The sequence below is a fragment of the Peromyscus maniculatus genome, chromosome 13 (assembly GCF_049852395.1).
Source record: "Peromyscus maniculatus bairdii isolate BWxNUB_F1_BW_parent chromosome 13, HU_Pman_BW_mat_3.1, whole genome shotgun sequence".
Lineage (NCBI taxonomy): Eukaryota > Metazoa > Chordata > Mammalia > Rodentia > Cricetidae > Peromyscus > Peromyscus maniculatus.
The window spans coordinates 40,164,418-40,178,782 of NC_134864.1; the positions used below are offsets into that span (position 1 = coordinate 40,164,418).

A 14,365-nucleotide genomic window follows, 5' to 3' on the forward strand; every position below is an offset into this window, starting at 1 on the left:
GGGCCACCATACCCAGCCCACATGGTAGCTTAAAACTATCTGTAGCTCCATTCTCAGGGGGTCTGATTCCCTTTTATTATTTTTTTTAATAAGAATTTTTTTTCATTTATTTTACATACCAACCACAGTTTCTCCTTCCTCCCGTTCGCTCCCCCCACCTCCTTCTGCCTTCCCCTCCACCCCCCATACACTCTCCATTTAGAAAACACACAGGTCTCCCATGGGAGTCAACAACTGATTGTCTTTTCTGACATCCTCCAGCACCAGGCACACAAGTGGTACACAGAACATAACATGCAAGGAAAACATGATGCACATAAAATAAAAATTAGTGTAAACAAAAGAAAATACTAAAGAAAGGAGATCTTTTCTCCCCAAATAGTGTACTTGTATTAAGTGTTAATTTGTTCTAAACCTGTTACGTGAAATAGATGCCTCTGAATCTTAAATACTAATTATCAGTCTTCCCAACCACGGTCTGCTTTTAATTTGTGGTGGTGGTGGTGGTGGGTGTGTGTGTGTGTTTGGTTTTGGTTTTGGTTTTAAAGACAGTCTCACTCTTGCCCAGAGTCTCCTGGATGGAACTCACGTAGCCCAGGCTGGCCCTCAACGTGCAGTAATCCTCTTACCTTTATTTCCCAAGTGCTGGGATTACAGCTGTCCACCACTAGGTCTAGTTCTGTATCTCTTTTATCTTTCTGTACTTTCTGGTGCTGGACTTGAAGCCAAGGCCTCTCACAACCAGTCAAGCACTATGTGCCACTGGGCTACCTCCCAGCCCTTTGCTTTCATTATTAAAAACCTGATACCTTTGTCAAAACATCATCGCTTTTAATCTGCCTCATCTTTATAGATCAGTAAGTTTTGATGATTATCTTTTCATGTTGCTTTTATTTTGGTTCAGGTTTTTCAAATGAGCTTGGCATCAGTTTTAGTCTCTTTAGCAACTGAATTGGTGTATCCTCTTACATTGTAAATTAGGAGACCGTGAGTTTTAGCTTTTTTTTTTTTCTTTTTCTTTTTTTTGGTGCTGGAGATCTAGCCCAGGGTCTCTTGCATGCAAGGCAAACATTCTACCCATGAGCTATAGCCAAAGTCTTTTTAAGGTTTTGTCTTGATATAGGGTCTCCCTGAGTCACTTAGATGGGTTTTGAACTCATGATTCTTCTGCTTCAGCCTTCTGAGTTCTAGGATTAGAGCCCTATCCCATGTAAAGAGAAATATAATCAGTAATTTAAACTTGCAAAGTTTTGAGTTCGTGGCTTCTGTGATTGAGGCCTGTGCTGAAAGAATAGACATGGTTTTCCAAGGGGAGACAATTTTTTGCCTGAAGTGAAGCTTAAATCTCATAAGATTTTTGAGTTTCAAAATTTGAACTTCTTATGAGCTATGAAATATATTTAATCTATCAGGCAGAAATTAGGTGAAATTAGATGACAATTAGCTTACATTAATAACAACAAAAAAGAACAAGTATCTCTAAAGAGCTAAAAGCATTTTTAGACTCCATACAGAGTCAGCATGAATTATATAATGCTTTTGTTACTGGGGAAATTTTTCTGCTTTTCCTCTTAGTTTTCTCTAGAGACAGTTCTTCTAAAATAAGAGAATTGGGGCCAGCAAAATGGCTCAAAGGATAAAGGTGCTTGCTGCCTAGCCAGGTGACTTGAGTTCAATTCTCCAAGATCCACTTGGTAGAAGGAGAGAACCAACTCATAGATGCCATGCATGGCCCACATACATACACAAACAAAGTAAACAAGTATAGTAAAATAAGAGAATAATCTCGTGAGCTAGAAATTAGCTCTGTTGAGAGAGTGCTTGTCTAGCACACAGGCAACCTTAGGTTCAATCCCAGGTACTGCATCTTAGCCCTTGAAAGGCAGAGATGGGAGGACTAGAAGTTCATGATCATCCTTAGCTACATAAGTTTGAAGCCATCATGGACTACGTGAGACCCTACCTCTAGTATAAATAACAATAACTAATCTTGAAATAACAGGGAGTTGGCTGATGTCTTAATCATAGCACCTGGGAATCAAGGGCAGTTCAAAACCAGCCCGGTTTTCATCAAAAGTTCTAGGCAAATCAGGGCTACATGTTAAGATGGGAATCTAGGGCAGGAAGATTACCATGAGTTCAAAGTCAGCCTGGTTTGCATGGACAGTTCTAAGCAAACCAGGGCTACATGTTAAAATCCTATCAAAAAAAAATTATTTTTTTATTGAAATGTTGGTCACCCTTATGCATAAGGGCTACTATGTAATATTCAGTCTGTATACGGCCTATTTTAAATATATAACACTCAATCTTTTTTTTTTTTTATTTTTTGAGATAGGCTTTCTCTGTGTAGTTTTGGTGCCTGTCCTGGATCTTGCTCTGTAGACCAGGCTCGCCTCAAACTCACAGAGATCCAATTAAAGGTGGGTGCTACCACCCAGCTGCCTTTTTTTTTCTTTTTTTCACTCAAGTAATTTAAGGTTAACCAAAGATTAATAGACACATTTAAAATTTTAGTTCTTTTGGCTACTGTGTGTTCTTTATTGGTGAGAGGATTTCTAGAATCATTAGACATACTATATCTAAACTTCATTAATCAGATCATGATTTTTATTTGTATCTATCTTAACACCTTTGTACATAGCAAATATTTAGTAAATGTTTCTTAAAATACTTTTAGTTTGGCCAAATGTGTGGGTGTGGGTGGAGGGTCAGTATTTGAGACAATGTCTTGTTATGTAGCTTTGGCTGATCTGGAACTCTCTGTGTAGACCAAGTCGACTTTGAGATTATAGAGACCTACCTGCCTCTGCCTTCCTGGTGCTGGGAGTAAAGGCGTGGGCCACCAACACCCAACCTGACCAACTGTATTGTCTAAGTCAAATTTGACATGATTAGAGTGATCACTTTAAGAGAGATACCTGTGTTCTATATGAATTAGCAGAGTCCTTCTCTTCTGTTTTTCAGGGTCCTCATTCTTCATTTAAAACGATACAGCTTCAATGTGGCTCTCTCACTTAACAACAAGATAGGACAACAGGTCATCATCCCAAGATACCTGACCCTGTCATCTCATTGCACTGAAAATACAAAACCACCTTTCACTCTTGGATGGAGTGCACATATGGCAATGTAAGAGACAACGCTTTTAACCTTTACTTTTCAAATGGATTTTAATATTTCAGAGTGACCAAACTAAATAGCAATTCTCAGGAAAAATAATCCAACCGAAAAGGAGATTTCAATTCTGCATTATTTTAGAATTTTAGTGTTAAACTGCTGTCTGATAGAAGTAATTAAAGAAAAATGCTTACACATTTAATAGATGCCTGTTATAATACAGTGCTTTTTTGAGGGAGTGTTGCTACTCTTTTAGAACACACACACACACACACACACACACACACACACACACACACACACACACGACCATTTGGTATACTTGGAAATGTAAGTGAAATGTGGTAGTCCTAAGAATCACCTAGACACTCAAGTATTCATTTCTGTGTTCATCCTTGCAGGTTCTACTTCAGTAGATCTGAATAGGGCTTGAGAATCAATGTTCTTAACAAATGCCTCAGCTCTTTGGAACATGCACATTTGAGAAATCAAATGTTATGCTAGAGCTCCCCTCTAACCCCCAGATAGATTGATTGTTCTATAACTGTGAATTATGCCCAATGTAAATAACTTCAGAGACTCCTAGAAATGTTTCAGAGAGAAGTCCCCTTGGCTTTAGATTTTGCTTTGCCATCATGCATGCTGGGACCATAGGTCTTCTGAATGCCATGCTCTCCTGCATGTGTGCTCTACTTGGAACCCGATGCTACAGTTCTTTTTCATACTTAGTAATTTGGTAGAATCATAAAATTCTGGAGCTGTAGTAAGTAGTGAAAAGAATTTTTGAAAATTTTGTTCAAATCCTTAATTTCACTGAGGACCAAGGAGATTGAGTTTCTTGTTAGTAACTAAAAAAGGCCAAGTTTTGCTTGAGTATGGTAACACATGCCTGTAATTCCCAGGTTAGGCTATGTAGAAAGTTTGAGTCTACTCTGGCCTACATAATAATACTGTGTCTCCAAAAAGAAAAAGGAAGGGCAAAGTGTCTCGGCTAATGTAGAGTTAGACATTACAGATAATAAATGAACATTTCCCAAAATTAATTGATGCAATTTTATAAGATATATTTACTTTGAATCTATAAATTACATCATGTAAGTTTACACTAAAGTCCTCATGGGTCTACTAACAAAGCATGTGCCCAGAGAGTCTTTAGTATTTGTAATTGTTTTTCTTTCTGCTTTTATTTGAAGAGAACATTGTTGGTTTTTTTTTTTACTTGGTACACACTGCCCTCTACTGGTAGTGCTTCTGACTGTGTTACATATCTTTGTGATCACTGATCTGAAATGAAGCTTTCTCACTACATTTTCATGCATTTTTAGTGGCTTCAAGACCTTGGAAAGTTTGACTTGTCTGTGGGAAAATAAAATTGTTGTAACCACTAACTACGGTAGAACATGCAGTGCTTGCCACCTAGGAAATCTCAATACATTGAGAGCTGTTTTGTTTTATTGCTCAAAACTAAAGAAATGAGATCCTTTCCCCCATGTGCTGCACTGACTTCATTTGTAAAGCTGCTTATTTTAATTATTAGATCAATGGGAGCCAGAGATGACAATTCATTTTCCCTCTGGACTTCTCTGGTTAGTTATTGTAAAGTATTGCTTGCTTTGCAGGAGGGTATAAGAAGAGACTTACAGTGTAGAATAATTAACTTTACCAGTTAAATATCTACCTTTAATGATACAATTGTATACATTACATATTCTCCAATTTTCTGATAGTTCTAGACCATTGAAAGCCTCTCAAATGGTGAATTCCTGCATCACCAGCCCTTCTACACCTTCAAAGTGAGTTCTATTTCTTATGTACCCAAACTTTGTCTTTCTAAGGATTTGGCTCACCCTAATCTCTAAGGTTACCCACTCCCTTTTTCTTCATCATTTCTTTTTGCATGCCAGTTGCTCAGTATCACTCATACTTAGGAATGTTCTTGAGTCTGGCTTAGATAGGACCTAGTTTTAGCAGTCAAAAAAGGTTCCAGGATTATTTTGTTTTTAAATTTCTTAAAAGACCTTTGCTAATAGCATTATTTTCATCCTAAAACTCTTAAGAATTGACTCTAAGGTTTAAAAAGATAAAATAACTCCTATCTAAAGCATCCTTCCTCACAGGCACAGGATCCCACATATTGCTAGCTCATCCTGAAACTGACAGGAAGAATTCTGAAGGAAACAAGAAACAAACAGGCTCTGGAATGTTAAAATTTATTATGTATACAGTGTTCTGCCTGCAGGCCAGAAGAGGGCACCAGATCTCATTACAGATGGTTGTGAGCCACCATGCTGGGAATTGAACTCAGGATCTTTGGAAGAACAGCCAGTGCTCTTAACCTCTGAGCCATTTCTCCAGCTAGACCCCCCCCCTTTTTTTTTAATTAGACCATTTTAATTTACTTAAATTGTCAGTTGACTTCAAAATTTATTTTTCTGAAAATTTGATGTCCCAAAGTCCTTTTAGGAAAAACACAGTTTTGTTAAAATGCTTATTTGGGGGTTGTATATCCATACGATGACATTTAGGAACAGCTGTTTTCTTTTCCTCCTGTAATTATTTTTCAGTGCAATAAAACGAGATGATTACCATGACTAGAAATCTGAAATGTACCCATATGAATACTCTTGCCTACTCTCCAGATACAAATGAGCAATACTACTTGGCCGCTTAGAAAGTGAGCAAGTAATGCATTTGAAGAGGCTAAGTTCTGAACTGAATACCACTGATTCTTCTGTGATATTCTTTGTAAAATACATTTGACCATGGTAAAAACATAGCTAGGTATCACCCCCTTCAACAAAGTATTTGCCTGATTTAAAAAAAAAAAATACCTTGATGTTTTCTTGATGAGCATGAAATCAAAAATAATTAAAGATGGGTGTGGTGGCATACATCTGTAGTCAATCCTAGCACCTGGGAGATAAAGGCAGGAGATTCAGGAATTGAAGACCATCCTCAAACAAATAGCAAGTTTGAGGCCAGCCTGGGCTACATGAGACTGAGACTGTCCCAAAACCATTGGTGGGTGGCTAATTTGGCGATTTCTAAATTATGCTGGAAACCTTATAAAGACATCATAGGCCGCTGGCTATCCAAGTATCTGGACTCTGCATGCTGCCTCCAATCAGCTTCTCAGGTGTGTTCATCTTGACACTGACCACTTGCCTCTCTTCTTTATCCGTGGTTCCATGCTGTCCTCTTGATTTTCACTGCACTCTCTTGTATTCTTGGTGCCATCCTATTTATTTACAGTTTTCACATTTGAATGAGTTTCTCTTAACTTGCATCAAAGGCAGTTGTCCTTTTGACGTTTGCCCTTCTTCCTTTAGTGCAGTGGCACTTGGTCTGCTAGCACTAAAGAATACAGTTTCGTGTGAATGAATTTTAACACAACTGAAGCTTGCCTTTTTAAGCATGTATATCTTCAAATTTTAACCATATTGGATGAAAATTTTCTAAAATATGTTGATGCTATTCTCTTCCTTTTTTACTTTATTTATTTATTTATTTTGATTTTAGGTGTTGCTTCTCTATGTAGCCCTGGCTCTCCCAGAACTTGCTCTGTAGACCAGGCTGGCCTCAGACTCAGAGATCCGTCTACTTCTGCCTCCCAAGTGCTGATATTAAAGCCATGGGTCACCATGCTCAGCATGTATGATGTTCTTAAACACTTTGAGACAGTTATATATTTCTTAATGATTTAGAATTTGCATTATGGGGCTGGAAAGATAAAGCAAGGCCTCAGGCACTTCCACACATGTGGCATGCTGACACACAGACGTACACACGTATATTTGCAAAATCTTTTTAAAAAAGAAAAGTGAATCCACATTCTTAGTATCAGTACTGCACTGGGTTTTGTTTGTTTGTAGTTTTGTTTTCAGACATAATCTAGCTGTATAACCCAGGGTAGTCTGAAATCTACAGTTTTATTTCCTCAGCCTCCCTAGAGCTGTTAATACAAATGTGCACTATCATGCCCAGCTTTACTGTTTTCCAATATGGATGCTATTTGCCTTTACATTGAACAACTTTTAGTTCTTTATTTTTCTTCCCTTCTTTGTGATTATCCTCCCTCATTTCATAGCTCTCATTTCTTATGAAATTGCTACAATATTGAAAATACATCATGTTCTGTTAATTGTGTTGGGATTTAGAACTACCTTCTCAGAAGCTTCCCCCTACCTTAATTTGGAAGGTCTGTTCTGGAAGGTAGAGTGGTTGCCAGAAGTCTGACCTTGAAATAATAAAATAAGTGGATTGTTGCTGTCATTTTTAAAGTACATAGATCATAATTCAGACAATCAAAAATTAGGCCTCAGTACTTTGTCAAAAAAACTGATTTATTGCCAGATTTGGTAGAGCATACCTCTAATCCCAGCACTTGGGAGGCAGAAGTAAGCGAATCTCTGTGAGTTTGAGGCCAACCTGGTCTATATACATAATGAGTTCCAAAACAATCAGAGCTATGTAAGAGACTCTGTCTCAAAAAAATAAAAATAACAGCACCACAAACTGATTAATTGCCACGCCTTCATGGACTTCATGGCCTCAATAGAATACTTACTTTATAAAGACAGTAACAAACTACATTTGGAATTGGTCATTAAAAAGGCACAAAGTTTACTGGTGATACACAATAGATGAACATTTTCAAACCATGGCTCTTTAGGAGGACATTGAAAGTAATCCTTAAATATACTTCTTTTGATACAATATTTTTCCTCTGTTAAATAATTTTCCATAATGGAAAAGCTTTATGTTTTGGTGTTTGTACCGCAAAAACAAAAAACTAAAGACAAGACCTTTTTTTATGTAATTATAGGAAATTCACCTTCAAATCCAAAAGCTCCTTTACTTCATGCCTTGATTCTGACAGTGAGGATGAACTAAAACGCTCTGTGGCCCTCAGCCAGAGGCTTTGTGATATGTCAGGCAGTGAACAGCAGCAGGAAGATGTGGAAAAAGTAAGTAATGGTTCATCAGAATATCTGGTAATATTCTGTCTAGTTTAGCTATCCAAACAAGTACCTCAGCATATTAAAGACATTCACAAGATAGATCTCAAATTTAATGCCTCTGTTTGAGACACTAGTTTTAGAGAGTGCTTTTCCTAGATAAACAAAAAAACCCAGCAGACTTGTCTGAGCAAAATGGTACGTGCTTATTTTCCCATCACAGAGGAGGCCGAGGCAGAATTCTATGTTCAAAGCCAGCCTGGTCTATATAGCAAGACAAAAAAAAGTAGTCTGTTTTAAAGAAATGAGTGTTACTGGGGATGTGGCCTAGTGGTGAAGTACTTGGCTAACATGTATGAGGTTCTGAGTTCAATCCCCAGTTCTTCATGCAAGGGTAGAGTGACACCAGAATCTCTCAGAACTACTTCCACATTCTAAGTTTCATCTATTTGCTTATTTTGATAACTGTCTTTTATAGAAGAAAAATCATAGTACGTATTTTATATCAACAGAGCAAGTAGGTAATCTCATTTGTTAAATCACAATCATGAAGACACAGCTACATCATCTATTACAGTCCTCAATAATTAGTACTTCAAAAAAGGAAGCTTTTTCAGGTGTTTGCATCATTCTATAGAACTATATTAGTTACTATTTTACAGTAAAGCTGAAGGAAGTTTGTGGTTGCTTCCCTTAAAAATGAAAAGAAAACCAGGAATTCTCCTAGAATAAGTTACTCAGGCTGGGCAGTGATGGCCCACGCTTTTAATCCCAGCACTTGGGAGGCAGGCAGGAGGATCTCAGTAAGCTTGAGGCCAGCCTGGTCTACAAAGCAAGTTCCAGGACAGCCAGAACTGTTACACAGAGAAACCCTGTCTCGAAGAAACAAAAACAAAAAACAAAAAAAAGTTACACAGAAAATATATTTTTTAATTTCCATAATCTTGTGTAGCTTTTATTTTTCTCATATATGACTAGACAACATTGCTAGATGATGTATGCCTTTAATCTCAGTACTCAGGAGGCAGAAGCAGGTGGATGTCCGTGAATCTGGTTAACTAGTTCTAGGACCAGGAGGGTCCATTATAGTAAGTACTCTGCCTCAATTTAAAAAAAAAAAAAAAGAAAAAAAAAGACAAGCCAGCATTTAAAATTAATATTCAGGGTAATGAACAGAATGTTTACAGTATAATCCATGTATAACTGGACCAAAATACTTAATACTTATTATCTCTGACTAATCTTTTGTTTTTTTGAGACATGATCTTACATTATAGCCCAGACTAAACTGGAATTTATAGCCATTTTCTTGCCTCTGCCTCCCAAGTGCTAGAATTACAAACCTTTACCACCATGCCCAGTTCACTTACTGGTCTAAGTAACTTTATTTTAGCAGTGTTTAATCTTCCAGATTTTTATAAAGGGTATACTTTGTACCTGTCATAATCGAGAAAAACTGTTAGGCTTGGAATTGTAGCTCAGCTGGTAAAATGCTTGCCTAGCATACATAAAGCTGTGGGTGTGAACATCAGTACCATATAAATCAGACATGGTAGCACACAAATTCAATTCCACACTCATATTTTTTAATTATATAGGGGGCAGGGAGTGCTCTCGAAAGCCAGAAGAGAGTCAGACTCAGGAACTGAGAACTGACTGTGATCCTTACAAAAGGAATATGTACTCCTGACTGCTGAGCCATCTTCCAGCCTCCAAATCCCCACTTTAAACTCTGGGATATAGTAGATATAGTGCTCAACATTAGCTATATTGATAGACACTTGGCTTCTTGTAAAAGTAATTCTTTTCTTCAGGATTCGAAATTGTGCAGATTAGAGCCTGGGAAATCCGAATTGGAGAACTCAGGATTTGACAGAATGAGTGAGGAAGAGGTGCTGGCAGCTGTGTTAGAGATAAGTAGGAGAGAAGCTTCACCCGTGCACAGCCATGATGATGACGATAAGCCAACCAGCAGCCCTGACACTGGATTTGCAGAAGATGATATTCAAGAAATGCCTGAAAATCCAGATGCTATGGAGACTGAGAAACCCAAAACAGTTGCTGAGCCAGGTAGGTTTCATCAAGTGTCTGTTACACAAAACACTGTTCCAGAGTGTATAATGACATGTAGCTTCTAAATAATCCAAGCCCTCAGGTTTGGAAATGGAAGTTATAGCGGGATATCACAAAATTATTTTCTAGATTTGTGGAGTCAGAGCCTCTTCAATTTTGAATTATTTTATATGCAAGTAAAATAATAATTAGTTCATCCTCAGTTTAACAAGAAAGAAAAAGCTGATAGAGTTCTTATTAGGTATTTATCCCTCTTAATGCAAATATCCCTTATGTATTCCCTGTTCTTATTAGTCACTGCTTAATAAATACCACTTTTTTGTATTAATCCCTTGTTTTCAGAACTATTACTGTGGGTCAGTGCTTCTAAATCAAGGTCATTCCCCCCTGCCTGCCCTGGAATATTTGACAGTGTCTTTCATTTTCAGTTGTCACAAGTCAAGAGAAGTGGGGTTGGGGATTTAGCTCAGTGGTAGAGCGTTTGCCTAGCAATTGCAAGACCCTCGGTTTGGTCCTCAGCTCTGGAAAAAAAACCAAGGTGGCGAGTAGAGAGAACTGGATTTCTGCATCAGCACTGCCACCATAATTGAGAGGGGTCTTTCATTCCTGTCAGGTGACTCAGTTCAAGCTCTCCTATCCCTGGTAGAGTCTGGGGAGTCTTTCAAAGTTCACAGCATACACTCCTCTCCATTCCCCACTCCCCAGAGGCCTCATTTGTCCCCCAGTCAAATTATTAATGGTGCTGAGGCTGAGAAACCCTGATATAGATGTGCTAAGATGAAATTGTTGGTCCCCAAAAATTCTGAGTAAGGGCTGGGGGTGTAGCTTGTTTAATAGCAGGCATGCCTACCGTGCACGAAGCCCTTGGTTTGATCCCTAGCACCCTATAAAACCAAGCATGATGGTGCACACCAGTAATCCCAGCAAGGGTATGGAGGTGGGAGGTCAGAGTCAAGGTCATCCTCGGCTACATAGCAAGTTCTAGGACTGCCTGAGCTACCCGAGACCCTAAACCTAACATGTTAGATGAGGGCAGGGTAAATTACTCTCTCAACAGTAGGTGTCACTAGAGCTCACAAAAATTCAGGGTTTTTCCAAAAGAATTTTCTACTTCTTTAGATCCTACTAGTTTTACTGAGATAACAAAAGACTGTGATGAGAATAAAGAAAACAAAACTCCAGAAGGCTCTCAGGGCGAGGTTGACTGGCTCCAGCAGTTTGACATGGAACGTGAAAGAGAAGAGCAGGAGCTTCAGCAAGCACTGGCTCAGAGCCTTCAAGAACAAGTAAGACACTTTGTGTTACTGCTTCCTCCGTCCTCCAGACATCGAGTCACAGTGACTCATGTGTTAAGCAATCACTATGTGTCAGGCATTGCTCCTGGCTGTTTATGTATAGTTGTTGCAAAAAAAAGAACCAAAAAACTGTTTGGCCTTGCTTTGGGTTTGAATGAACAGTTAAATTAATAGATTTTTTTTATTTATTATTACTAAAATATGATTAGTCATGTTATGCTGTAGTTGGTTGCATGTTAAAGTAAAATGGGATGTTAAAGGTTGTGCCATGTTACCTTTATTCTGCAAGCTGTCAACAAGTCCTCACCACGATTTTGTGAGGTACATTAAGGCATATACTTATTTGGTTATTTTCTTATGATATATCTTCTGTTATAAACTATTTGACCACAGATTTCTCAGAAATATCTAAAATCTTATCAGTTCATTATATGGCAAGTCTGTACACAAGTGTTCGTTGTACTGGGGATCAAACATAGCATTGCCTACTCTAGGCTGTATCCCTAGTTCTCAGTTTTTACTTTAAAGATTTATTGTATTTTATGTGTATGCACATTTGTCTGCATGTGTATATGTGGACCATGTGACTTTCTGATGCCCACAGAGGCCAGAAGGCATCAGTTCCTCTGGGATTGGAAATTACAAGTAGTTGTGAGCCAACATGTGGGTACTGGGAATTGAAGCTGTGTTCTCTGCAAGAGCAGAAAGTGTTCTTGACCACTGAGCCATCTCTCTGAACCCCCAATTTTTACTTATTTTTGTTTGTTTGTTTTTTTATTTTTCTTTGGTTGGTTGGTTGGTTAGTTTTTTGAGGCAGAGTTTCTCTGTGTAACAGCCTAGGCTGTCCTGGAACTCATTCTGTAGACCAGGCTGGCCTCAGCTGCCTACCTTTGCCTCCCAAGTGCTCGAATTAAAGGCATGCACCACCACAGTTGGGCTCAATTTTTATTTCTTTTTATATTAGTTGATTTGACCTGTTGTATCATCTATGATACTTTACTTATAGGTGCTATTTTCATGGTTGTCTGATCTAAGATAATCCAAATCATACTAATGAAAATTTCATGGGACTAGAAATGTAGATCACTGATAGAGCATTTTGCCTGGTGTTATGCATGGTCCTGGGTTCAATCCCTAGCATTGAAAAACAAGCAAAAGTTAGTAAGACTCCCTAAAATGAATGCTTGCAGAAAATCAGTAAACCAGGAGCTTGCTTTTGCTTCTGTTCCACCTTCCTCACAGGTCAGAGTCCAAATATCTGTAAAGCTAGAGAAAGCATGGTGAGCAAGTGCTCCCAGAGAGGCTTGTTTTCTCTTCATCAGTTGTGTCTAAGGAGTTTCTTTTTTAAATACCTTAGTTTTGTTCTTATCTCTTTAGGAGGCTTGGGAACAGAAAGAAGATGATGACCTCAAAAGAGCTACAGAGTTAAGTCTTCAAGGTATGGAGATTAATTACATTTTTAAATGGAAAAGTGTATTAATACATAAAAGACATTTTAAACATATTTTTTAGACAAGGTCTCATTTACCCTAAGCTATCTTTGGAACTTTCTGTATAACCAAGGATGACCTTGAATTCCTGATCTTCTTGCCTCCTTAGTGCTGAGATTACAAGTATACAACACTGTAACTGGTTTATGCAATAATGGGGGTCACATGCAGGGCCTTATGTGTGGTAAGCAAACACTGTCAACTGAGCTACATCCTCAGCCCTAAGTTTTTGTTTTTTTTTAAATATAGTAACAAATGTGAACACCTCCCAGATACAGAGAAAGAACTTTAGAAGTTACTACCTGTATATCTCTGTTTCTCTCTCAGAGAAAATCACTGTTGTAATACTGCCTTTAGCTTGATTTTTTTATATTATATGTTAATTATATAATGTATTATTACATACTACATATTAATTACATATAATGTATACAATAATTAATATATTGTGTGGTATATATGACAATATATGGTGTTTCCATTATATTAATTAAAATATATTTATAATATATATTTATTATTATATATGTATATTTTTATAACTAGGGCTGGAAAGATAGCTCAGTGATTAAGAGAGCCAGTTGCTTTTCCAGAGGTCCCAACTTTGATTTCCAGCACCCATATAATAATATCTTTCAACCATCCATAACTCCAGTTCCACAGAAAACAGCACCCCCTTCTGACCTCTGTGGCACCAGGCATGCATATAGTACACATAAATACATGCAGGCAAAAGGCCCATACACATGTAACAAGTAAATATAAAAAGTATGTACTTAGATTTTTAAAGTTATTTTATGCCGGGCGGTGGTGGCGCACGCCTTTAATCCCAGCACTCGGGAGCCAGAGCCAGGCGGATCTCTGTGAGTTCGAGGCCAGCCTGGGCTACCAAGTGAGTCCCAGGAAAGGCGCAAAGCTGCACAGAGAAACCCTGTCTCGAAAAACCAAATAAATACAGTGATGGCTCTCTCAAGTTGTATTACCACACTCTGGACTGCCTGCCTTTAACCATGTACAGATGCTGAGAGATCTTTCCAGCTACCATATTCTATTTCTCCCCCCATCTTCCTCCCAAAAATCTCACTATATGGAAGCCCTGCCTGCTAGATCTCACTATGGTCTCAAACTCATAAGAGATCTGCCTGCCTCTGTCTCCAGGTTGGGATTAAAGGCGTACACCACCAAACCTGGCTTTTTTTTTTTTCCCCTGGTTTTTCCAGACAGGGTTTCTCTGTGTAGTTTTGGTGCCTGTCCTGGATCTCACTCTGTAGACCAGGCTGGCCTCAAACTCACAAAGATCCACCTGGCTCTGCCTCCTGAGTGCTGGGTTTAAAGGCGTGTGCCACCACCGCCCAGCTTTTTTCCCCCCTTTTTTAATTGGGGGAGGCAGAGGGAAGGGACTGCTGTGGTGCACATGTGGAGTCAGTTC

The 14,365-nt window shown here is 38.4% G+C and overlaps 1 protein-coding gene across 30 annotated transcripts in view; it reads left to right on the forward strand.

Annotated features, from left to right (window-relative positions):
- The window catches only part of Usp37 (ubiquitin specific peptidase 37), a 101,647-nt gene that overhangs the window by 74,837 nt on the left and 12,445 nt on the right, over positions 1 to 14,365 (forward strand). For 16 of the 30 annotated variants that reach the window (XR_013044081.1, XR_013044080.1, XR_013044084.1 and 13 more), the window contains 5 exons: positions 2,968 to 3,132; positions 7,946 to 8,087; positions 9,893 to 10,148; positions 11,271 to 11,437; positions 12,824 to 12,884. Coding sequence is in view for 21 of the 30 variants with exons in the window: in XM_076550058.1 (XP_076406173.1) it covers positions 2,968 to 3,132; positions 7,946 to 8,087; positions 9,893 to 10,148; positions 11,271 to 11,437; positions 12,824 to 12,884 (791 nt within the window). In the remaining 9 variants the exon portion in view is untranslated. Of the gene's footprint in view, positions 1 to 2,967; positions 3,133 to 4,847; positions 4,914 to 7,945; positions 8,088 to 9,892; positions 10,149 to 11,270; positions 11,438 to 12,823; positions 12,885 to 14,365 lie in introns of all 30 variants that reach the window. The other 14 variants (XR_013044077.1, XR_013044076.1, XR_013044079.1 and 11 more) reach the window with 1 other exon arrangement.